Source organism: Garra rufa, chromosome 22 (genome assembly GCF_049309525.1).
Source record: "Garra rufa chromosome 22, GarRuf1.0, whole genome shotgun sequence".
Taxonomy (NCBI): domain Eukaryota; kingdom Metazoa; phylum Chordata; class Actinopteri; order Cypriniformes; family Cyprinidae; genus Garra; species Garra rufa.
In genome coordinates this window covers 16,784,764-16,811,427 of record NC_133382.1, presented here as the reverse complement: position 1 = coordinate 16,811,427, position 26,664 = coordinate 16,784,764, and the positions used below count along the sequence as shown (strand labels likewise).

At 36.8% G+C, this 26,664-nt stretch overlaps 2 protein-coding genes across 2 annotated transcripts in view; one reads left to right on the top strand and one right to left on the bottom strand.

The window, feature by feature from the left end:
- The first annotated feature begins 136 nt into the window (after positions 1 to 136).
- On the top strand, positions 137 to 11,724 carry rnf151 (ring finger protein 151). The gene is made up of 4 exons (XM_073828002.1): positions 137 to 277; positions 541 to 686; positions 6,627 to 6,723; positions 8,059 to 11,724. The coding sequence occupies exons 1-4, from the start codon at positions 275 to 277 to the stop codon at positions 8,554 to 8,556; spliced, it is 744 nt and encodes a 247-aa protein (XP_073684103.1). The 5' UTR covers positions 137 to 274; the 3' UTR covers positions 8,557 to 11,724.
- A 117-nt stretch (positions 11,725 to 11,841) lies between these two features.
- tex2l (testis expressed 2, like) overlaps positions 11,842 to 26,664 on the bottom strand; it is a 39,321-nt gene continuing 24,498 nt past the window's right edge. The window contains exons 6-12 of the mRNA XM_073828001.1: positions 26,275 to 26,415; positions 26,014 to 26,113; positions 19,645 to 19,777; positions 18,030 to 18,164; positions 16,240 to 16,452; positions 12,424 to 12,544; positions 11,842 to 12,262 (exon numbers count right to left, since the gene is read on the bottom strand). Coding sequence (XP_073684102.1) covers positions 12,098 to 12,262; positions 12,424 to 12,544; positions 16,240 to 16,452; positions 18,030 to 18,164; positions 19,645 to 19,777; positions 26,014 to 26,113; positions 26,275 to 26,415 — 1,008 coding nt within the window. The 3' untranslated portion in view covers positions 11,842 to 12,097. The remainder of the gene's footprint in view (positions 12,263 to 12,423; positions 12,545 to 16,239; positions 16,453 to 18,029; positions 18,165 to 19,644; positions 19,778 to 26,013; positions 26,114 to 26,274; positions 26,416 to 26,664) is intronic.

Sequence of the window (26,664 nt, the reverse complement as noted above, 5' to 3'; positions counted from 1 at the left end):
TCTAATAAGTAAAACCTAGATGCTACCAAACAGGGTCCCAGTGGTTTGTCTAAAAAAGTTGTCAGGTGCTAACCACATTTGTTACTTGTGCTAGAATGGAAAAGAAGAGAAAATTGGACATCTGTAATGCCTTTCTGAACGATCCAGGGTCAAGTGATCTCCTTTGGGATGTTTTGCTGCATGTTGTTATGACAGATGCCTGTGTTTTTGCCTCTACAAATTATTCAACATATACAGTATCTGTATTAGCTGTGCCCTGGTATCACAAGTCAAAATGGTGAGTTTTTCCTTTTTTTAATAACATTACTATATTAGTGAAAAAATATGTATATATGTATACTTTACAAGCTTAAACTTACAGTATATTTTAAAATTCAGATAACATGTGACTTTTTTACATAAAGAAGATGGTTTTAAATAGTTTGATTTAATTGTAATAGTGTTAGTTTTTAAATTAGTAAAAATACTAGCATCCATATGACATTACAATATAAATTAAATTATAATGTTTACTTTTTTACAATTTTATTTTAATATTAGACTGGAGGTTATGAAGTGGAGCAGTTTGTGGAAACCCCAGATGATGATCTGATTTGTGTCATCTGTAGAGCAGTTCTACGCTGTCCTGTACGACTTAAATGCAACCATGTCTTCTGCAAGGAATGTATTTTACAGTGGATGAAAAGGTAACAATCTAACAATATTTTATAACAACATAAACCAGATAAGGAAGACTTGGAAATGGAAATAAGGGAAAAAAACAAAGGAAGGAAAGTAACTTTCCAGTATAAATTATGATCTGTGACTCAATTGGCATAATCAGTATCATCTGAATTAGGTTCTCTTGTTTATCTAGTTTAATTTCTTATCTTAATTTGACGTATATCATACATACAAACCTTTTATCTGCATGTTTTTTTTTTTTGTTTGTTTCTTATGCTCCCCAGGGCTGCATTTATTTGAACAAATATACAGTAAAAACAGTAATATTGTCAAATATTATTACGAATTACAAGAGGCTTCTTTTTGAATATATTTTAAAACATTTTTTTCCTGTGATGGAAAAGCTGAAATTTCAGCAGCCATTATTTCAGTATTCAATGTCACATGATCTCTCAGAAATCATTCTAATTCTACTGGTATTCTCTGGTATTCCAGAAACTGTTTGAAAACACTCTTAAAAATAAAGGTTCCAAAAGGGTGTTTTTAACCTCAAATGCTCTTCTTGTCTCTGCGATGAGCATGCATAGTCTGTGTAATCCGGGTCAAACAGTTAGGGTATGTTGAAAATGTCCCATCTGGTTTCTTCAATTTCAAAATCGTCCTATATCTGTTTCACCTTTTTTGCAAACGGCATTTGGTCATCTTTACATGTTCACTTTGTAAACATTGTGTCGGTACTTCTGCAGTGATGGATGCCGATTTTGAAGTTGGGGAAGAAAACGAAATGGGAGTTTTTCGACATACGCTAAGTGTTTTGAACTGAAGTTCACGCAAACATGGACAAGAGAAGCATTTGGGGTTATAAAAGTATATAACTTATCAGATTGTTTCGAAAACGACAGATCGTTTTGCTAGACAAGACCCTTCTACCTCTGCTGGGGTCATTTAGAGCCCTTTGAGGCTGCATTTAAACTGCATTTTGAAAGTTCAAACTCGGGGGCACCATTGAAGTCCACTATATGGAGATAATTCCTGAAATGTTTTCCTCAAGAACTTGGATGACAAGGGGTGAGTAAATTTTCCGTAATTTTTTTTGTTCTGGAAGTTAACTACTCGTTTAAGATCTCTGCAAGCTTATGAAACAAACCCTGAGACAAAATTCTGAAAGAAAACATTTATTTAAAATGGATCGTTCACCTAAGAATCATATTTAATTGTATTTTTCATTTAGAGTTTGACTTGCACCTAATATACTGTGATTGTATGAGAAAGAGGCTAGTGGACATTCTGCATAACCAAGTGGTGCTCCCTACAGAACCAAATGGGTGGAGCTTGACTGGTTATGTGTTTGGCCCTTTAACTATTTTCCCGCCAAACACGGAATTTTCCGTTATTTATGAGACGACGCTTTCATGCCTACATCACTGTGTTTTACGTGTTTCTGCGTTTTCACTGTTATACGTTTCGGGGCGCTATTACCCGACTCCTGGCTCTTTATTTTGATGTATTTCATGTTCAGATATTCATCCAACAAAATATTCTAGTATTCTATTAAGTGAAAATTATCAAAAATTCTGGCAGTGGCTGGCAACTTTTTTTTAAGAACCTTGGTGGGGAACTTAATCTCCACCCATTACATCCAGAGAAGGGGAGTTGAACGTCAAACTCCATCCATTGGCTTTGCAGCGAGGACTTTCTCTTCAAAACATCTCACTTTGTTTTCCATAGAACCAAGTCATACAGGTTTGGAATAACACGAGGGTGAGTTGATGACAGAATTTTATTTCAAGGTGAACAAACCTTTTGATAAATAACCCTTTACTACCAGAGGTTAACACATTCAGTTTTTAAAATGAAGTATAAAACCATTTTTACAGGTAATGTTAATATTTACATTTACTCTAAATGCTGAATTGATGCAAAGGAAAAAGGGATGAACTTGTATCCAGATCCACTGTAGAATTTGTTCTGAAACTCCACCCTGCATCAAATAGGAAAAGTAAAATTAAACTCTTCATCAAGAGTAAGTTTCACAAATCTAGAAAATTCAGTAAAGGTGCCAAAATCCACACGACTAGTGATTGATTCTTCTTTGATCAGCTTCATAGTACAAATTTTATTTTTGCATGGGGAAAACCAGTTTGTCCCCATGGTGTTTTTAAGTCAAGACAAGGAACATGTAATTTCAGCACAAATTCTTTGTATTTTTTGTGTTTTTTTTGTTTTTTTTAGCATTTTTGTGTATTTGAACCCTTTCCAAAATTGACTGATTTTGAGATCCATCTTTTCACACTGAGGCCAACTGAGGGAGTAATATGCAACTATTACAGAAATTTCAACTGCTCACTGATGCTCCAGAAGGAAACACAATGCAGTAAGAGCTGGGGGGTGAAAACTTTTGGAATTTGAAGATCAGGGTAAATTTAACTCCTGTCTTATAGGAAACACGTAAACATCTTCTGTATAAAGGGCAGTACTAAAAGAAAAACAAAGATATATATATATAAAAAAAAAGAAAATGTGTGCAAAAGTTCAAAAGTTTACACCCCTGACTCTTAATGCATTGTTTTTCCTTCTGAAGCATCAGTGAGCATTTGAACCTTCTGTAGTAGTTGCATATGAGTCCCTCAGTTGTCCTCAGTGTGAAAAGATGAATCACAAAACCATACAATCATTGTTGGAAATGGTTCAAATACACAAAAATGCTAAAAACCAGAAGGATTTTTTCTGAAGAACAGCAGCCAGTTTAACTGTTCAGTGACATTCGCAAAATGTCAGTTCACACAGAAGTCACTTTTAAACCAAGCAGCTTTCTGTTGATCAACATGACGAATTTGTGAGAATAACTGTTGCTAAATCTGTCGGGGGGAAAACTTTCACCTTCACAGACCATTTTGAATTTCTATTAAAATGACTGGATTCTGCCAGAGAAAATTGGGCATAGAATGGTGAAGGTAACACCCTTAAAGGCATGGTTCACCCAAAAAAGAAAATTCGGTCATTATTTTCTCTCCCTCATTTTGTTCCAAACCTATATGAATTTCTTTCCTCTCCTGAACTAAAAAGAAGATATTTTGAAAAATATGGGTAACCAAACATATGACAGTCAGTAGCCGTTGACTTCCATAGTTTTTTTTCCCCACAGTACCATAGAAATCAATTTCTACCGTCAACTGTTTGGTTACCTACATTCTTCAAAATATCTTTTGTTCTTAACAGAAGTAATATACATACAGGTTTGGAACAAAATGAGGGTGAGAAAGAAATGACAGAATTTTCATTTTTAGTTGTACTGTCCCTTTAAGTCCAGGAGTCATGCTTACCAGTCTAAATGATGTCATAATGACAGTGACTGCACTGTTTGAATAAAAGAATGTTCGGAATCTTTGGTCTCTTCACATTCTAACTAACTCCTCGCTAGACCAGCTGCAGAAATCCTCCTATATAATCTAGTAAGATACCTTGGTTTACTGTAAGATTTTTCAATTCTGTAAGTTCTGAGGCCCCCCTGCAGGTTTGTGGTCGGTGGTGCAGGGGGGAGCCTATAGCGTGGTAAATGGCGGGTGTGGTGTAGTGTGTTGTGTGTGGTGGGGGTGTGACACAGTGATTGACAAAACGAGGACTGGGGTGTTTACATTAGTTTCTTATCAAATGAACCTTTCTGGTTTATAGCAACCCCACCCCATCCCGTCCTCTGTTTAATATTTGTTAAATCACTGTTAACACCTGCTATAAACCTCAATAAATGATAAACTTATAGAACTATATGATCTCTGTGTTGTTGCCTTGTTTTCATGCAATATTTACTTGTTACAATGGTTCTGGATGAATAAAAGGATGCACACTGCATCTCCATTCCCAAACACTGAAAGCAAAGAATGAACAATACTTCCTCAGCATGTATTAATCTTGGTTAATGTTAATTTCAGCATTTACTAAGTCAAAAGTTGTGTTTGTTAACATTAGTTAATGCACCGTAAACTAACAAGAACAAACAATGACCTGTATTTGTATTAATTAACATTAACAAAGATTAATAAACATTGAAATAAATGTGTTGTTCATTGTTTGCTGATGTTAGTTAACACATGGATTAATTGTTAACAAATGACACCTTGTTGTAGTGTTACAATTATTTTTACGTTGGTTCATATGAATTCTGATCGTATTCTACATAATGTACAATACACTGTACACTGTGTATTTACACCTAATGGTTTTTACCAGACAGAGGTGTTTGCTGTTTTTATTTCTGAGGAAATGGTTCAGAATCATTTTGGAGTATGGTTTGGAAAAAACTCAGAACTTACATGGAATAAGCCAAGCACTAAAGTAAGAGGATTTGGTGAACAGCAATTTCAAGAACAGGTAATATGTCTTTCCGGCATATTCTTCCCTGGTTCATAAAAGCTTACAAAGCTTTGAAACATCTAGACCTATTAAACTTTTTAAACAAAAATGTTATAAATTCTGCTCTATTTGTAATATGAATTTCACTTCTTTTAAATCAAATTCAAATGATAGTTCTAATTTGCAGCCTCAATTCAAATTTAGTTCAAATCCAGGAACTGAATTGTAATTTTAAAAGCATTCTCAATTTAATTTCGTTTAATATCAAATAGATTGATTAGTCTGAGCAATTATTAGATGAATGGTTCTCAACTTTATAATTTTAAGGCCAACCTTTGTCCAAGTCAATATTTGAGAGCCCTAAAAATACTCCAACTCAAAAATATGTTTATGTACACTACCAGTCAAACGTAGAACAGTAAGCTTTTTAAGTTTTTAAAGAAGTCTCTTCTGCTCACCAAGCCTGCATTTATATGATTTTTTTATTTCAATTTTGTAAGATTTGTACTATTTAATGGATATATTTTAAAATTTCATTTATTTCTGTGATTTCAAATCTGAATTTTCTTTTTAGGTTTGTTGAATAGAAAGTTTAGAAGAACAGCATTGATCTGAAATAGAAATCTTTTGTAACATTATAAATGTCAATTTTAAATCCTTGCCAAATAAAGGTATTCATTTCTATAATTTCCTTCCTTTCTTTTTCCCTCTGTGCATTTGCAGAATTTAAATATTAGTTTCTTATTTTTCCGGTACACAAACCTCCTAATGCCTCAATGCCACCTTTCAGGTAAGAGTGCACTTGTTTTTCCTTCCTTAATATGATGATGATAATGGGCTAGAAAGTTTCATTTCCATTTCGACTGCTTGTGAAGAACCGTGATCATGAGGAATACAAATATTCTCAAATTCCAGGAACAAAAACCTTTATTAGTATTATGTATTTTTGTACATTATATTCAGTATTAAAGGAGTAGTTCACTTACCGAACAAAAATTTACAGATAATTTACTCACCCTCTTGTCATCGAAGATGTTTATCTCTTTATTTCTTTAGTCGTAAAGAAATTGTTTCTTGAGGAAAACATTTCAGTGGTGCCCCCAAGTTTGAACTTCCAAAATGCAGTTTAAATTCAGCATCAAATGGCTCTAAACGATCCCAGCCGAGGAAAAAGGGTCTTATCTAGCGAAACTATGGGTCATTTCCGAAACAAATTGACAATTTATATACTTTTTATTTTTTGCAGTGATGCCATAGAGGAACCATTTTTGGTTCCCCAAAGAACCTTTCAGTGAACAGTTCCTAAAAGAACCATTTTGAAGAACATTTTAAAAATTTAAAGAACCTTTTTCGACTCTAAAGAACCTTTTCTGCATTTGTACTGTTCCGTAGATGTTCAAGGTTCTTCTTAGAACCACTGATGCTAATAAAGAACCTTTATTTTTAAGAGTGTGGTACATATTTTTGAAGAAACCATTCGTGATTCTTTGGTAAATGAACAGCTTTGATTTGAAATCTTTTTTTTATTGCACTGTAAATGTTTTTACTGGCATTTTTTTTATCATTTTTTTAAAATCTTACTTACTTAAGTAACTCATTGAATGTTGTTTCAGACAGGTGAAATGTCCATGCTGTAGGCAGTCTATCGACCAGAACCAAATGCTGGTTTTGTTTAAGCTGAGTAAATCAATTGGCCGTTTATCAATCAAGGTAGGCAACTTTTTTAAAACTTAAACTTTTAAAAGGGTTAGTTCACCCAAAAATGTTAATTCTGTCATTAATTACTCACCCTCATGACGTTCCAAACCCATAAGACCTTTGTTCATCTTCGGAACACAAATTAAGATATTTTTGACGAAATCCGAGAGCTTTCTGACCTTCCATAGGCAGCAACGCAACTACCACGTTCAAGACCCAGAAAGGTAGTAAGGACATCTATAAAATAGTCCATGTGACATCAGTGGTTCAAGAAAAAAATAGTTTTATTCAACAATTTCTTCTCTTCTGTGTTAGTCTTCGACGCGCGTTCACGAGACTATTTTAACTATTGTAACGAGTCCTTACTACCTTTCTGGGCCTTGAACATGACCTTAGCTGTCTATGCATGGGCAGGAAGCTCTTGGATTTTCTCAAAGATATCTTAATATGTGTTCCGAAGAACAAACGTCTGTTTTTTTATTTAGTGATAGTTGTTAATGAGTCCCTTGTTTGTCATTAACAACTAATCTGCCTTCAGGTCGCACAAATTCTTTTCCAGCATTTTTGTGTATTTAAACCCTTTCCAACAATGACTGTATGATTTTGAGATCCATCTTTTCACACTGAGGAAAACGGAGGGACTCATATGCAACTATTACAGAAGGTTCAAACGCTCACTCACGCTCCAGAGAGAAACACAATCCATCCAGAGCCTTTTTGAATTCGAAGATCAGGGTAAATGTAACTTACTGTGTCGTCTGGGAAACATGTTAGTATCTTCTGTGCCCTCGAAAGGGCCGTACTAAATGAAAAAATATTATATCTAGGCAAAAAAAGTAAAAATAAATCAATAAAAAAGCATCAGTGAGCATTTTAACTCTCTCAAATAGTCCCTCAAAGAGTCCCTCAGTTGTCCTCAGTGTGAAAAAATGGATCTCAAAATCATACAGTCATTGTTGGAAAGGGTTCAAATACACAAAAATGCTGGAAAAACCAAAGAATGTGTGGGAACTTAATGATTTTTAGGACTCACTAAACAAAAAAACACAGCTGTTGATCATTCAGTTAAGAACACAGTATTAAGAATCAAGGGGGTGTAAACTTTTGAACAGGGTCATATTGAATTCAACTATTCTTTTCTCTTGTGGATTATATGTAAACATATTTTATGTAAAATATCTTAATCAGGTCAGTACTAAATAAACAATAACATGCATTTAGTATGATCCCTCTTATTTTGGTAAAATAATTAACATTTTGCAGACTCTGAAAGAAGGATGTAAACTTTTGACCTTAAATGTACTTAAACTGTGAATTTGAAACAACTCCATGTGTCTGTGCTCTTAGTGTCGAAATGCGCAGCAGGGCTGCAGAGCCACTTTCCCGCTTTCTAATGAGTACCTCCACATCTCTAACTGTCCGTATGAGTGGCAGCTCTGCCCCCATGAGGGCTGTGGGCAGCAGGTGCTGAGGAAAGACGCGCAGGCACACGATCAAAGCTGCAGCCACTGGCGACAGCTGTGTCCCATGGGCTGTGGGACGCTCCTTGTCCGTGAAAATCAGGCCCAACATAACTGCTACCGGGAACTGCACCAGCACTATGTGGCCGAGCGACGGAGGCAGAGGGCCATCGCAGCCAACCTGCGCAGGAAGATGCAGCGCATGCAGAGCCGGATGGCCCAAATAAGAAGGCAGATAAACCTGATGTGTGAGAGCCTGGAGGTTGGCGATCTGGAAGCTGAAGAAGGGGAGGGAACCAGTGCTTGGACAGATGCTAATACCACCAGTCTGAGCAGCAGCAGACACCGACACACCAACAGCAGTTCAAGAGTCAGACATATATAGCGTAAATACCCTTCAGAATTCAAAGAGAGCATTCAAGTTAGTTCTTTATGTATGCGCGTTTTATTAAATGTCTTTGCACTTTTATAGTCATCTTAAAGGGACAGTTCACCCAAAAATGAATATTACTTACATCTTTGTGTACTCACCTTAATGCTGTTCCAATGCGTTATGATTTTTTTTTCTTCTGTGACACATAAAAAAAAAAAATATTCTGAAGAATGCTTCAACCGTCCATACCATGAAACTCAAATGGAGTCCAAACAACATTGTATGGACCAAAAAAAAAAAAAACCATACAGGTTTGGAACAAAAGAGAATTATGACAGTATTTTAGTGCCACGTTAACAAAAAAAAACTACGATTGCGAGAGTAAAGTCATAATATTTTGAGAATAAAGTAAAAATTACGAGAATAAAGTTGAAATATTACAAGAATAAAGTCGAAATAATGAGAATAAAGTCAAATATGTCAAGAATAAAGTTTAAATTATGAGAATAAAGTTGAAATGTTTTGAGATTAAAGTCAAAATGTTTCGGTAATAAAATCGAAATGTTTAAGAATAAAGTCTAAATGTTTCTAGAATAAAGTCAAAATATGTCAAGAATAAAGTCGAAATGTTTTGAGAATAAAGTCGAAATTACGAGAATAAAGTCGAAATGTTTTGAAATTAAAGTCAAAATGTTTCGAGAATAAAGTTTAAATGTTTTAAGAATTAAGTCGAAATGTTTCGAGAATAAAGTCGAAATGCTGAGAATAAAGTCAAAATGTTTTGAGAATAAAGTTGAAATGACAAGAATACAGTCAGAATATGTCGAGAATAAAGTCAAAATTACAGGAATAAAGTTGAAATGTTTCACGAAGAAAGTCCAAAAATTTTAAGAAAACAAAGTCGAAATATGTTGAGAATAAAGTCTAAATATTTCAAGAAGAAAGTCAAAATGCTTCGAGATTAAAGTTGAAATATTACGAGAATAAAGTCTAAATAATGAGTATAAAGTCTAAATATTTTGACAACAAAGTCGAAATGTTTTAAGAATAAAGTCGAACTGTTTTGAGAATAAAGTCGAAATTGTTATGGTGCGTGCAGGACGAGACGAGACGATAGACAATATTCGAACAAACAACTATATTTAATATTAATCTTCAAGAGGAACAAGGCAGGAACAGGCAGGAACACAGAGATCTTCTCACATGTATACAACATTAAGGACCGACAATAAACTCAAGAAACAGACAGACTTATAAATGGTGACTAATCATTGAACACAGGTGAAGGGGATGACGTTAACGAGGACTAAACCAAGATAATCACAGATCGACGGGGGGAGACAATGGGAAAAACCAAGTACAAAACAGACATGAACGTAACAGAAATATGTCGAGAATAAAGTCGAAATTACAAGAATAACGTCTAAATATTTTGAGAATAAAGTCTAAATGTTTCAAGAATAAAGTCTAAATGTTTTGAGAATAAAGTCGAAAATTACAAAAATAACATCTAAATGTTTTGAGAATAAAGTCTAAATGTTTCAAGATTAAAGTCAAAATGTTTTGAGAATAAAGTCTAAATGTTTTAAGAATAAAGTCGAAATATGTCGAGAATAAAGTCAAAACTACGAGAATAAAGTTAAAATATGTCGAGATCAAAGTCAAAATATGTCGAGAATAAAGTCAAAATGCTTCGAGATTAAAGTCGAAATGCTTTAAGAATAAAGTAGAAAATTACAAAAATAACATCTAAATGTTTTGAGAATAAAGTCTAAATGTTTCAAGAATAAAGTCAAAATGTTTTGAGAATAAAGTCTAAATGTTTTAAGAATAAAGTCGAAATATGTCGAGAATAAAGTCAAAACTACGAGAATAAAGTTAAAATGTCGAGATCAAAGTCAAAATATGTCGAGAATAAAGTCAAAATGCTTCGAGTTTAAAGTCGAAATGCTTTAAGAATAAAGTAGAAAATTACAAAAATAACGTCTAAATGTTTTGAGAATAAAGTCTAAATGTTTCAAGAATAAAGTCGAAATGTTTTGAGATTAAAGTCAATATGTTTCGAGAATAAAGTCTAAATGCTTCAAGACTAAAGTTGTGATTTTTCGAGAATAAAGTTGAAATGTTTTGAGATTAAAGACAAAATGTTTCTAAAATAAGGTCGAAATGTTTAGAACATAGAGTCAAAATGTTTCAAGAATAATATTGAAATGTTTTAATAATAAAGTAGAAATGTTTAGAGAATTCAAAATGTTTCGAGAATAAAGTCAAAATGTTTCGAGAATAAAGTCGAAATGTTTCGAGAATAAAGTCGAAATGTTTGATAGTCGAAATTACAAGAATGATGTCGAAAAGTTCTGACAATAAAGTCGAAGTTACGAGAATTAAATCTACTCCATAAAAATGTTGTGGCGTCATATCTTTCATTCCTCACATACAATTTAAAACAACAATAAAACGTTCTAAAGGCTGAAGTGCACTCCATCTTGTTAACATGTTATATTGTTGTCTTTTCTGAGGTATATAAGTGACTATTCACAAGCCGTTTTATTTACGGTATAATACAGTAAATGATTGGAAATGTTGTGCTTTGTTGCTTTTAATATAACACAGCTCAGCTTTTAAATTCTGTAACATATTTTGACTTTATTTCACAATATTTCGACCCTATTCTTGTAATTTCTACTTTATTTTCAAAATATTACAGCTTTAATCTCATAATCTAAGATTTTTTTTTTATGTGGCACTAAAATGCAGTCATAGAGGATTAGTAAATGATGGCAAAAAAAATTGTCTTTGGGTCAACTATCCCTTTAAGGGTAGCATAACACACAATATTACAGATTTATAGAGAAAAGCATGATGATAAACAAAATAGTGAATTTTTTTGCACATTCCTTCTACAGCTTTGAGAGGTTAATAAAGTGAGACACTGCTGCTAATGAATAACATTAAAAAGAAAAAAAAAACTATTACTATAACATTCAAATGCCTGCTTAAATTCAGATATTACAATCTTGAAGTGACACTTGACAAGAAAATGTGAAATCGTACAAAAAGTGTCTTTGATACTATGTAATCATTTATGATGTAAAATGAAAACACTTCTGGAACATATGTGTAAGACTTTCAAAAAAGTTGTATTTCAATTCTGAAATAAATTCATTATTATGTACTATTTACTGATTATTACTAATGCTTTTTTGCCTAATTTAAGCCATTGAGGAAGTTCAACAAATAATCGGTTGTCCTTAGAAAATAAAAATAAAGTAATAAAATTATTTACTGTATTCACACATTAAGCCACTGGTACGATAAGAATAACAGACTTGGGTTTCTGTGATGATGGGAATCGTACACATTCTGCCTTGTAATAACTGTATTAGGAGATGTCTGTTACATTTAGAGAGAATATGTGTTTGAGCTACTGACAATTTGCTTGTACTGCAATGTTTAAATGAATCTGAGCGCAATTACACTGCTAGAAGTTTGTTGAAGTTAAATGAGTGAGTTCTGTTTCTGGTGTATTGTCATGTCTGTCCACAAGGAGGCACTACTGTATTTCTGCAGAATGTTCCAGATCACACCTGTCAGTGGAGGCCATAGAGGAATGCTGGGAGAGCTTTGCAGGGTATTGTGGGAAAGCTGGCGGGTTGTCCATCCCAGAGTGCATTAACGGCAGGTAAATGTCATCCATGTTGGGCAAAACAAAAACTTTCTGGAAAAATAATTGGACAGGATTTGTTGTCAGGGGTTAATGTAAACATTTTACATTAAATCATTTAACTAGGAGCTACTAACATTAAATTAGCTGCCATATGTTTAACATGCACACCAATTTATTTAGGCTCTTGTCATCACAAAATAATCAAAACGGACCTGAAACTCATCCTGTAGCTTCTTTTCAATCCATTCAGTCACATGACAGAAAGTCACTTCTCTCTCTCCCAGTTTGGGTCTGACTCTTAGATCAAGTTTCGGGGGTCCGCAGAAACTGTACCTGAGAGAGAACCAACAAAAAGACTTACAATTAAGGTCAAACGTTTGCATAGGCCTTGCAGAATCTGCAAAATGTTAATTACTTTACCAAAATAAGGGGGCACTGATCTAATTAGTACTGATCTGAATAAGATATTTCACATAAACGTCGTTTACATATTGTCCAAAAGAAAAAATAGTACTTGAATTTATAAAACTTACCCTGTTCAAAAGTTTACATACACTTGATTCTTAATACTGTGATGTTACCTAAATGATCCACAGCTGTTTTTGTTGTTTAGTAATAGTTGTTCATGAGTCCCTTTTTGTCCTGAACAGTCGAACTGCACTCGGTTCTTTAGAAAAATCTCAAGAGTCTCACAAATTCTTTGGTTTTTCAGCGTTTTTGTGTATTTGAACCTTTTCCAACAATGACTGTATGATTTTTGTATCCATCTTTTCACCCTGAGGACAACTGAAGCACTTGTATGCAACTATTATAGAAGGTTGAAACACTCACTGATGCTTCAGAAGGAAACCCAATGCATTAAGAGCTGGGGGTGTAAACTTTTGAACAGAACGAAGATGTGTACATTTTTCTTATTTTGCCTAAGTATCATATATTTTTTTATTTAATACTGCCCTTCGGAAGCTACAGAAGATAACTGATATGTTTCCCTAAGGACAAAATAAGTCAAATTTAGCCTGATCTTCAAATTCAAAAAGTTTTCACACCCCAGCTCCAGCTTAATGCATAATTGTTCATTTTGGAGCATCAGTGAGCATTTCAACCTTTTGTAAAAGTTGAACACGAGTCCCTCAGTGTGAAAAGATGGATCTCAAAATCATACAGTCATTGCTGGAAAGGGTTCAAATACACAAAAATGTTGAAAAAAAAAACAAAAGAATGTGTGGGACCTGAAGAACAGCAGGCAGTTTAACTGTTCAGGACAAACAAGGGACTCATGAACAACTATCGCTAAACAAAAAACACAGCTGTGGATCATTCAGGTAACAACACAGTATCAAAATTCAAGCGTATGTATGTACACTTTTGAATGTGGCAATTTTTATAAAATCAACTATTATTTTCTCTTGTTGACTATGTAAATGTCTTTTATGTGAAATATCTTATTCAGCTCAGTACTAAATAAAAATATAACATGCATTTTGTATGATCCCTCTTATTTTGCTAAAATAATTAACATTTTGCAGATTCTGCAAGGTGTATATAAACTTCTGACCTCAACTGTATCCAAAGACAATCAAACCTGAATGCACAATGATTTATAGGTAAATCACGTGCAGCTATTCTTGACTTTATTGTTTGCAAAGATTAGAGAAGTCAAAGAGACAGGAAAGCTATTTTAGGAAAGCTATTTGACTAATATCTGTCAGGTAGTAGGGCATTGTAGACATAGCATTGTATGCAAGACTGCTTGTCAGTTTTTTTTCTATTTCCACAGTCTCACACACAGAGTAGCCCCACTCTTGTGAATAAATGTGTGCTTAATTGTACTGAATGTGCAATTGCAGTGTACTTCAAATCTTAAAAGTATATGTACTTGTAGATAAAATAATATTTTATCTTACGCTATGCCTACATCCTATGTTCTACGTTAACCCGATAGAACGCAACTTTCTCATGAACGCTTTATGACAAAAAAATGCATCGATACGCTTCAGGAGGCCTTTATTAACCCCACGTAGCCATGTGGGGCACTTTTTATGATGGATGGATGCAGTTTATTGGATTTCTATTGAATAATACCACCCATTCACTGCCATTATAAAGCTTGGAAGAGTCAGGACATTTTAAATATACAGTGCACAGCATAAATGAGTACACCCCCTCTGAAACTTAAAGGAACACTCCACTTTTTTTGGAAATAGGCTCATTCTCCAACTCCCCCCGAGTTAATAAGTTGAGTTTTACCGTTTTGAAATCCATTCAGACGTTTTCCTGTTCTGGCGGTATCACTTTTAGCATAGCTTAGCATAGATCATTGAATCCTATTAGACCAGTAGCATCGCGTTCAAAAAACTACACTCCCATTCCGGCGTAATAGTCAAGGAAGTTTGCTGCCGTAATATGGACGCAGCAGGCGAAGTAATATAACGCAGCACCTGAAATTAGTTCCCAGCTAGGTTAGCATTTGCACATGTGCTGCGGGATATTATTGCGCCTGCTTCGGCCATGTTACGGCAGCAAACTTCCTTGACTATTACGCCGGAATGGAAGTGTAGTTCCTAATCTTATCGGCCTAGAAAATCGCAGCTTTACATTTTCCACCGGTATTAGTACACAATATAACTACAGAAGAGTCAAGTTTTAAATAGGACAAATATCGAAAACTCGTTGGTCATTCTTGAACGTGATGCTATTGGTCTAATAGGATTCAATGATCTATGCTAAGCTATGCTAAAAGTGATACCGCCAGAACAGGAGAACGCTGAATGCATTTCAAAACGGTAAAACTCAACTTATTAACTTGGGGGGAGTTGGAGAATGAGCCTATTTCCAAAAAAAGTGGAGTGTTCCTTTAACAAATTAAGCAATTACTCTTTATTTAGAAGACATATTAGGGTTTTTTAACGATATAATATTCCAGCAAGTCTGCTTGATCAGTTACCAAAGAAGAATGTTCAAATTATTCAGGAATATCCAATTTTCTTATCAAAGTGATACAATTTTGTGTTGCAAAAATGAGTACACCCTCCTGAAAGTTACTAAATAAAAGTAAATTAAAATTTTGGTGTCACTTTAAGGTAAGCTTTGATCAACAGGCAGATATGTTGAACCATAACTGTTCTTGGCAATTAAAAGTGTTATATAGCCCACTGAATCATACTCAGACAATGAAACCACCATTTTACAAAATATATACTTGAATCTATTTTCTGGTCTTATTAGACCAAGTCAATCATTTTGGATCTAACAGCATCCAAAATGTTATAGTGTTGCTAGAGGAGGAGTACCGTGAGAAGTGCCTGGTTCCCACAGTGACGTTCAGTGGTAGTAAAGCTCTTATATAGCGATGTATGAGTGCTGAAGGTGTGAGGGAGTTGTGCTTTATCAATGATCAGTACACTAAAGAGTTATGGAGAACATATTAAGTACTAGGGTGTATTCATTTCTGCAAACCCTTATTTAAACAAAATTGGCTGAGTTACTTATTTTACAGATATCACTGGCATATATTTCTCTGTTTTCACTAAGAATATGTTAAATACATTTCAATTTAGCCATCTTTCTATTAATTATATTAGTCATCATTAAGAAAATACATATTTTATATTTAATAAGAGGTACTCGTTTATGCTGTGCACTGTAACTTTGATTGTATTCGTCTGAAAGAAGAAAGTCATATACACCTAGGATGGCTTGAAGGTGAGTAAATCATGTGGTGAAATTCTATTACTCATAACTACACCTGAAACATCAAATTTCTTCTGTCTGGCTGTGATTGCATTACTGAACTCATCACATCATGCCTGGTTAGTAGACACTGTTCCACTTGTCTCTAATCCATAAACCTCAAATTGAAATTTAATTACAACAAAGTTAAACATTCAAGAGTTGAATGACACCAGACATTAAGGAGCATGATTGCTCTAGATAATCTCCTCAGCAGACACTGTGTAAGCTTAAGCAAAGCTTCAGTCCCTAATGCAACATTAACAGCGTGTGTTCAGCTGAGTGAGAATGGCTCGTACCATATTCTGTCGGTGGGGGGAGGAGGAATGTTGACAGCGAGTGTTCCGGAGAGCTCTTGAACTTCCACCGCAAGCAGCAGAGGAGTGTTTGACATTTCTTCAATCTTTTTTTTAATGTACTCATTTTCTGTGGCCTTCTGGAAATACTTTGACTTGGCAATCTTGTCGACAAATCTCAAAATCCGCCTACTAGTACTGCCTCCAGCTGCAGCCCTGTGGGAAGCAACAGAAGTAAATTTTTCATCAGGTGGCCTTGATTTATTCTAAGCTGCATTTATTGTAAATAACTCAAAGAGATGATGTTTTATAGGCAGAATTCACTCAGAAATCATGTCGTTCCAAACCTGTTGTACTTTCTTGGCTGGAACACAAAAGACATGCATTAAAACTGAATGGTGAACATGGTTGTTCCTGGTCCTCATGCATTTTTACTGTATGGACAAAAAAATCTCGATATATTTTGTGTTCCATTGAAGAAAGAAAGTCATGTGGAACGTAGGGCTGTCCCCGACTATGAATTTTCATAGTCGAATCAGAATTTTCGAATCTTTCTATAGTCGACCGATAGTCGAATCATCTAGGCTTATGTGTGTGTGTGAATGGGTTGGGAGGGGCACGACACTATAGTCAGCAGGAGGGTAAAACAGTTTTTATTTTATTTTACACACTGCACACAGCAACAACTTTTAATAAAGCGACCAAAACTGCCTGCCAACTGACAGACGAACTTATTTAGGTTTAAATAAAAACACAGAACGCGTCTTTTAGTTCTAAAAATGCGAGGCGCACAGCACTGCCTTTTTTGCTAAGCAACGACCGAAACAGCTGTCCTGTCAGTCAAATCAAAGGATTATAGCGCGAACGCTCTAAAATCTTAGTTTTTTGCTGTTAAGTAAACTGTCATATTAGCAGAAACCCTAAATAATACAGCTCCTGGTTACCCACGATAGACACCAAAGGTTTCTCCTCCATTTCTTGCAGTCTCCGGACTTTTTAAGCAACGGTAAACTTTCGCCATCACAACAGAAGGCCCGCCTCTCCATTCATTCGATTGGACAATGGAAAAGAACGCGAATGACGTCGAGTTGATTTTTTTTTTTTTCAACTTCAGGCGCTCAGAGCGCTCCTGCAAAAACGCGAGGCGCGGGGGGCGCATAAACAGAGCGCAGAACGCTCACTGCCAACAGAAAACCATTCAAAAGAGGCGCCTCCAATTGCAAAAACGCGTTCGGTGTGATCGCCATCCCTGCCGTCAAGATGGTCCGCATCTCATCATGGATCAGGGCAAGTGAAAATTAAATCTGTCACAGGGGTGGTTAGATTTATTCACAAACACGTTAAAAATATTTATTGAACGCTTCTTTCTTTTCACTTTTGTTTTTACTGCATTATCATAATCAAAGGCTGTATATAACGTAATATAACCGTACAAAACCAGTAGTTCTGTGTGCAATTAGACATTGAGCACCCCCATATTGCCAAAATGGTATGATGCTCGTTTCACCCGCGAAGATTCGACTGTGAGATCGGTGGTCGAATCAGGCTCCGCATATCGATGCATCGAATCTTCGACTATTCGGGGACAGCCCTAGTGGAACGACATGAGGGTGAATTTTTTTTTTATTAACTACATAACTTATTAATTAACATATTGATGTTTCAATTACAAGAACACAGTTTTCTGACATACATCACATCCGCATAATAAACAGTTGCAACTCCCAAACTTTGAGATCTGACAGAATAAGTGTTTAATGAACTATATGAATGATTTAGTAAATAATAATTACCCCTCAACACCAGGTGGAGCCTTTTCAGTCAGAGTTCCTTGAGTGTCAGCAGATGAAACTTCCTCCTCATCAGATGAACCTGCACTTGAGGATTCCTCATCACTGTCAGCCAGCACAGAGAGCCTGGACCTGCTACTGCAGAACACATCCAGACAGGACCTCATCATAACTAGATATCATAACCATACACCCACAAACGATACTAGGATTGCATTGAGTCTAAGGACAACAATGCAGCATACAGTGGGCTCCAAAAATGAGTCGATGACAATGTTTTGATTGTTTTTTTTTTTTAAAAACATACATTTCTACTGTATAAAATTAATACACTACCATTCAAAAGTTTGGGGTCAGTATGATTTTTTTTATGTTTTAGAAAGCAGTCTCTTATGCTCACCAAGGCTGTATTTATTTGACCAAAAATGCAGTAAAAACATTTTTGAAATAACCTTCCTACTTAAATATATTTTAAAACCATTATTTATTCCTGTGATGGCATATCTGAATTTTCAGCAGCCATATCTTTTCAGTGTCACATTGCTCAAGACATACACTGCTGTTCAAAAGTTTGGGATCAGTAAGACTTATGTTTTTTAGTCTTTAATGCTCATCAAGGCTGCATTTATTTGATTGATCAAAAATACAGAAAAAACTGTAATACTGTAAAATGTTAGTACAAATCAAATAATGGTTTCTATTTTAATATGCTTTAAAATATAATTTATTCCTGTGATGCAAAGCTGAATTTTCATCAGCCTTAAGTATTCCAGTCTTAAGTATCACACAATCCTTCAGAAATCATTCTAATATGCTGATTTGTTATAAGAATTATCTATGTTGGAAACAGTTGTGCTGTCAAATATTTTTTTGGAAACTGTGATACTTTTTTTCAGGATTCCTTGATGAATTAAAAAGTTAAAAAGAACAATTTATTCAAAATATAAATCTTTTTTAACAATACAAGTCTTTGCTATCACTTTTTTTTATCAATTTAACACATCCTTGCTGAGTAAAAGTATTAACTTCTTTCAAAAAAAGAAAGAATAAACATTTACTGACCCCAAACCATTGAACGGTAGTGTATATTGTTAGAAAAGATTTCTATTTTTAAATAAATGCTGTTCTTTTTAACTTTTTAATCATTAAAAAATCCTAAAAAAAAAGGATTCTTTACAATTATTCAAAAAAATAAAACATAAAAATTATGCAACACAACTGTTTCCAACATTAATAATAAATCAGCATATTACAAGGGTTTCTAAAGGATCATGTGACACTGAATACTGGAATACTGGAATAATGATTCTGAAAATTCAGGAATAATTTTAATAAATTAGAAGAATTTTATTTTACATCATAATAATATTTCACAATATTACATTTTTTCAGTATTTTTGGATAAATAAACAGCCTTGATGAGCATAAAAACTTTTTAAAAAACTTTTTAAATATTACTGATCCCACATTTTTGAATGGCAGTGTATTTTGTATTATTATTAATGTTTAACAATGCCTCTCAAAAAACTGACCCCAAACTTTTAGGTATAGGCAAACTTACAATATAGGTTACATAATACACTTTGTAGAAGATAATTTTTATTCTCCAAAAACTTACAACACATTAATAGTCTCCAACTCTGTCTCTGCCTCAGGGACTCCCTCCTTCCCAAGTTTGGAGAGGTTGATTTTAGTCTCTAGAGTCATCTGTAGCGCTCCTGTGTATTCCACCTCCAAATGCAACCAAAGGCCTGACACACAAAGACAAGTTATTTCTCTATTTTCTTTTCTGAAATGTAATAATAGCAAAAGTTACCAGTTGTTGTTCCAACTGTTGTAACAAAAACTTTTATACTGAGTAGCAGCTGTTTATTTAAAGAAATCCTTTTCAGAAAAATGCATGATTTCTAGTGATAAATTAAATAAGAGATAAAAAAAATTCTCTCTCTCTCCAATATAATATTTCTGCTGATGCCGATACCATCAGGTCTCACAAATAATTCTGTAATCTAACCCTCTCATTTGATACATTAGAGGTTAAAATGAACAACAACACTGTTATATTCAATGCTATTTATTTTCAGATGTAATAATCACGCTGTATAACTGTCACAGTTCTGTCTGTTTATGTCTTTGGTTTATCCCATTTGTCTTCCCCCCCCATTGATCTGTGTCATTTGGTTTAGCCCTCGTCATTATTTCTAGCACCTGTCCTTGTATCATTAGTCATCTGCGTCACCTGTGTTTAATCATTAGTTCCCCTTTAAAAGTCTGTCTCTGTCTTGAGTTCACTGTCGGTCTTTGCAAATGTTTGATGTCGATCGTGTGTGGATGTATTTTTGTTCCTGCTTGTGATTCTAAAGTCTTTATTAAATGTAATAGTGTTTATTGTATACCTCGTCTCGTCTTCTCCAGCACGCTAACTCATAACAGAAAGACCGACCAATACAGTTTACCCGGCACTTTTTCCCTGCGTTTATTTTTTCCGTTTTTTCTCAGTGTTTGTTTTTTAGTTTAGTAATGGACCCTACCATCCTCCTGAGGCAGGGGGAACGCTCTCTTGAGGACCACACACGTGAGTTTCTCTTCCTGGCTAACCAGTCACACTTCCCGGATAGTAGCCTGTGCGTCCACTACAAGTTAGGACTGAATTCCACCACCAAGGCACTGCTATTCGGGGAGGGTCCTCAAGAGAGCCTGCCGGATTTCATCGAGTGGGTGCTGGCGTCCTGCCAATCATCCTGGACTGTCGACATCGTCAAGGAGGACGTCAGCCCCACTCCAGACCCAGAACCCAGCCAACCAACACCCCGACACGCGGAGTTACAGCCCGAGCCCACCGCTGATGGAGAGCCAGAGCCGAGAGCGACAGAGCCAGAGCCTGACCCATCTGACCAGGTGCGAGAGCCGGCATCAACATCCGTGACGGTGGATTGCCACGTGGAGCAAGAGAGGGCGATAGAGAGCCCTGCCCACTGCACCACCGCTGAGGGTGAGATTGGACCTCAATCTGGGGATTTAATTGACTTTTTTTCTGTTCTGGACAATAATTCTGAGGATCTAATAGACTTTGATACCGATTTACCTACCTGTCATGTCCAACCTGTCTGGGAGAAATTCCCACCCACCCTCCCTCTGCTGCCAATGTCTCCGTCTGTTTGGCCACCGCTGTCCCCTGACAGCCCCTCTGCTCACCCTCAGCCCACCACCTGTGCAGTGGGCTCGCCGCGGGGCTGCCAGCTTCCATCGGCGTCTCGGCTGGAGGATCCCTCAGCTCCGCCTCCAGCCTCCGAGTCCAGGACTCCGCCTCGGCCCTTCGACCCCGCGGTTCCACCACGGCTCTCGACGCCCTCCTCTTCAACGTCGCCCGTCGATCCACCAGCTCCACCGGGCTCCATCGTCTTTCCAGCTCCGCCCTGGTCAGTCGTCACCCCATCGGCTCCTCAGGACTCTGCTCCTCCGGCTGTGCCTCGTCGCGCCGTCCCACCGGCTCCTTGGGACTCCTCCTTCCTGCGGGCACAGCCTCCATCCTCTGTCGCTCCGGCTCCGCCACGGATCTCCGGGACTCCGCCTCCGCCTCGGGCGCCAGAGCCTGTTCCACCTTGGCCCTCCGGATCCTCGGCGTCACCCTGGATCATCGGCTCTCCGTCTTCGCCTCGGGCTCCTTCTCCATCTGCTCCGCCTCTGTCGGTCGGCCCCATGGAGTCGGCACGCCTTCATCCACCATGGTTCCTCCCTCCGTCGGCTCCACAGTGGGCCGTCATCATGGCTGCGGTCTGGGTCGGTTCCTCCTGCCCCGGATTCCTCCTGTTTCTTCCCTGGCTCCTCCCTCCGTCGTCGCCCCCTTGGACTGTCTTGTCTGCCCCTTGGACTTTTGTTTTGGCCCCCCTTCGTGGGTTGCGTCCTCCACCGAAGCCGCCCCCATTATGGACTCTCATTTTCTGTTTTTTCGCCCCTCTTTTTTGTTTTTCTTTTCTACGGCGCGAGGACGCGCCTATTCGGAGGGGGGCGTAATGTCACAGTTCTGTCTGTTTATGTCTTTGGTTTATCCCATTTGTCTTCCCCCCCCCATTGATCTGTGTCATTTGGTTTAGCCCTCGTCATTATTTCTAGCACCTGTCCTTGTATCATTAGTCATCTGCGTCACCTGTGTTTAATCATTAGTTCCCCTTTAAAAGTCTGTCTCTGTCTTGAGTTCACTGTCGGTCTTTGCAAATGTTTGATGTCGATCGTGTGTGGATGTATTTTTGTTCCTGCCTGTTCCTGCTTGTGATTCTAAAGTCTTTATTAAATGTAATAGTGTTTATTGTATACCTCGTCTCGTCTTCTCCAGCACGCTAACTCATAACAATAACTCAGTTGCACAAAGGTAGTTTTCATTTTGTCTTCATGACAGGTTTATTCAAACATACATGTATAATTAACAGTAATTAGGCTCCCTATAGTGTTTTTAATGGCTAACACACTGAGAACTGTGGATATATTTCCTGAGCTCTTTGTCGTTAAATTACATTATTGACATGGTTTTATCTGACGTCTTTTTTCCGGTTAAGGCACTGATTAAGTGATTATATGAGACATGATACATTTTGATACGTTTTTCTGTATCTTCAACATACCTTCGGATGTTCATTCATGTTCATTTCATGCTATAACTTGCATTAAAGTGAAAGACACCTACACTCCACACTGACACTTGAACTGAAGCTGCTAGAGCCATTTGTCAGGCCATAATTAAGAGCATCAAAACACATTTACTGTTTGAATTTTGTAGTTAAATGGACAGGATTTTCTTATCAGAAATAACAAAGTACAAAGCTCTTTGCGATTATTAGATGTGAGGCGCATTACAAATAATGTTTTATGAAGTGAAAAACATGGTCCTGGCAAGCCTGGCTTGAACTACGGGTGGTTCATCGGGTTAAATAGAACCCGCGTTAATGGTGCAACGTTAAAGGGATGGTTCGGAGTAGAATTGACTTCATTGCTATGCACTCCAAAGCCCATGTAAATACCCCATCCGAAGTTTTTTTTTACCTTAGTCAAACATTTATGGAGATATTAGAGTTTTTCGAATTGCTTGTTACAGGAGTGAATGGTACATGTGATGTATCTCGTAAATTGCACCACTAAACGTGCAAGTAATCTTACCAAACTTGTACAGTAGTGTAAATAGGTTATGTACTCACAAAACGCTGCATCGGAACATTTGTAAGTCCACCATGAGTGTTTTAAAAACACGTTTTAGCCGTTCCCTACTAGTCTCAAAAACTACAAATGGCGACACGTCGACATCACTTCCCTGGTTTGAAAAAAGCACGTAAAAGTCCTCCTACAAGTTGACATGCACACAGATGTAGTAGGAGGACTTTTACGTGCTTTTTTCAAACCAGGGAAGTGACGTCGACTTGTAGTTTCTGAGACTAGTAGTTCTTGGGTAAAACGTGTTTTTAAAACACTCGTGGTGGACTTACAAATGTTCTGTTGCAGCGTTTTGTGAGTACATAACCTATTTACACTACTGTACAAATTTGGTAAGATTACTTGCACGTTTAGTGGTGCAATTTACGAGATACATCACATGTACCATTCACTCCTGTAACAAGCAATTCGAAAAACTCTAATATCTCCATAAATGTTCGACTAAGGTAAAAATAACTTCGGATGGGGTATTTAGATGGGCTTCGGAGTGCATAGCAATGAAGTCAATTCTACTCCGAACCATCCCTTTAATACATTATAACTGCTTTAACCTGGACAGCCTTAAAAATGTCTGACATAATCGGCTCAGATCATCGTCTGTTTTTAAACAATCAGCCGATATCAATTACTGGCCGATACATTGGTGCATCTCTAATATATGTGACCCTGCACCAAAAAACCAGTCATAAAGGTAAATTTTTTCATATTTGACAACTATTTGAAAATCTGAATCTGAGGGCGCAAAAAAAAATCTAAATATTGATAAAATCGCCTTTAAAGTTGTCCAAATGAAGTTCTTAGCAATGCATATTAGTAACCAAAAATTACATTTTGATTTATTTACGGTTGGAAATTTACAAAATATCTTCAAGAAACATGATCTTTACTTAATATTGTAATGATTTTTGTGGTCCAGGGTCACATATATATGTGTGTGTGTGTGTGTGTGTGTGTGTGTGTGTGTGTGTGTATATATTAGGGCTGTCCCCGAATAGTCGAAGATTCGATGCATCGATATGCGGAGCCTGATTCGACCACCGATCTCACAGTCGAATCTTCGCGGGTGAAACGAGCATCATACCATTTTGGCAATATGGGGGTGCTCAATGTCTAATTGCACACAGAACTACTGGTTTTGTACGGTTATATTACGTTATATACAGCCTTTGATTATGATAATGCAGTAAAAACAAAAGTGAAAAGAAAGAAGCGTTCAATAAATATTTTTAACGTGTTTGTGAATAAATCTAACCACCCCTGTGACAGATTTAATTTTCACTTGCCCTGATCCATGATGAGATGCGGACCATCTTGACGGCAGGGATGGCGATCACACCGAACGCGTTTTTGCAATTGGAGGCGCCTCTTTTGAATGGTTTTCTGTTGGCAGTGAGCGTTCTGCGCTCTGTTTATGCGCCCCCCGCGCCTCGCGTTTTTGCAGGAGCGCTCTGAGCGCCTGAAGTTGAAAAAAAAAAAAATCAACTCGACGTCATTCGCGTTCTTTTCCATTGTCCAATCGAATGAATGGAGAGGCGGGCCTTCTGTTGTGATGGCGAAAGTTTACCGTTGCTTAAAAAGTCCGGAGACTGCAAGAAATGGAGGAGAAACCTTTGGTGTCTATCGTGGGTAACCAGGAGCTGTATTATTTAGGGTTTCTGCTAATATGACAGTTTACTTAACAGCAAAAAACTAAGATTTTAGAGCGTTCGCGCTATAATCCTTTGATTTGACTGACAGGACAGCTGTTTCGGTCGTTGCTTAGCAAAAAAGGCAGTGCTGTGCGCCTCGCATTTTTAGAACTAAAAGACGCGTTCTGTGTTTTTATTTAAACCTAAATAAGTTCGTCTGTCAGTTGGCAGGCAGTTTTGGTCGCTTTATTAAAAGTTGTTGCTGTGTGCAGTGTGTAAAATAAAATAAAAACTGTTTTACCCTCCTGCTGACTATAGTGTCGTGCCCCTCCCAACCCATTCACACACACACATAAGCCTAGATGATTCGACTATCGGTCGACTATAGAAAGATTCGAAAATTCTGATTCGACTATGAAAATTCATAGTCGGGGACAGCCCTAGTATATATATATATATATATATAGAGAGAGAGAGAGAGAGAGAGAGAGAGAGAGAGAGAGAGAAAGAGAGAGAGAGAGAGAGAGAGAGAGAGAGAGAGAGAGATACAGTTATTCTCACATACATTCATTTGCTATTTTAACATTTTCTAATTAGTAATAATGAATAATAATGAAAAATCTAAAACTCTAAGCCTATAGCACCACTATATGTCAGCGGTCAAAGTTAAAGCAAAATTATCTGTTTATGAATTCAATTTAAAATGATTACAGTACAATAAAGCGCCCACATGTCTACACTTTACAAATCCATAACTGGGATGAGACCTGAGCAATGGAGTCAGACTCTGTTGAAAGCCATTACGTGTTACATAACACCCCGAAATCATGAGGCGTAGAGGAAAAGACGCATGCTGTGCCCCACACAATAATAACTTCTCTCCTCATGGGGATAATACATCCCGCATATGCTTCACAGTGAGCATTTTACCATACAACTGAGTGCATAAACAAGACACGTGCACATGCTTGCGGCTATTCGCTGAGGAGAATGATGTGATGTTATGTGCTTCTTTGATCCCTGATATTACCGAAGGATAATAACATCTCATCTACTGCTCAGGGCAGAAACATAATAACACATACACTCAAACGGTCCTGATGGATGAATTACCTAATCTGCTCTTTTATAAAAGGCTCTTAGGAGCCCCCCCTCACCTCTGCTGTTGACCTGTGGTAGAGATGTGCCTGTTATCTGGGGCATGCTGGAGCCCATGGCCAGTTCGGTGAGGGTCAATTCATCCATGAAGTAAGGCAACTGTGGGAAAAAAGGGCAAACTCATCGAGAAACACATGTACACAGGGTGGAAACATTAATGTCACAAGATATTTATTCCACTTTTCGAAACCATGCTTGAGGAAGATCTAAAAAGAAAAGAACATTACTTCCTCACACTTAATTCCTGTCTGTTCTCTTACCCGAATTTTGCTCAGCTTTCGCTGAATCTTCTGTTGGACTTTATCAGCCCAGTATTTCTCATGGAGGAAGTCCCAAAAGATCCGACCAATTATTGCATTCAGCCAGTCAGGTTTTGTTTCATCCTCATGGCAACAAAAGGCCTGTTCCAAAAACAGTGATAGATCAAAAAGTAACTACTTCAGAGGAATGCAGATACATTGTCACTTTCTACTTTTCATTTAAATTGCCCTCTAAACAAGGAGAAATGGCAAAAAAGTTACTTCATATATTTCACTGAAAACAGAGCACTGGACCAAAAAATAAAAAAGATGGTTCAGTGAGAGGTAAAGTTGTTAAACTTGTTAGAGGTAAACTGGGTCATGTCAAGAAGTGTATTACTGGTGAATATA

Excerpts from the sequence above, each read along its gene's own strand:
- rnf151 (XM_073828002.1), top strand. Across the intron at positions 687-6,626 it reads ATTTTACAGTGGATGAAAAG|ACAGGTGAAATGTCCATGCT; the intron begins GTAACAATCTAA and ends ATGTTGTTTCAG. Across the intron at positions 6,724-8,058 it reads TTGGCCGTTTATCAATCAAG|TGTCGAAATGCGCAGCAGGG; the intron begins GTAGGCAACTTT and ends CTGTGCTCTTAG.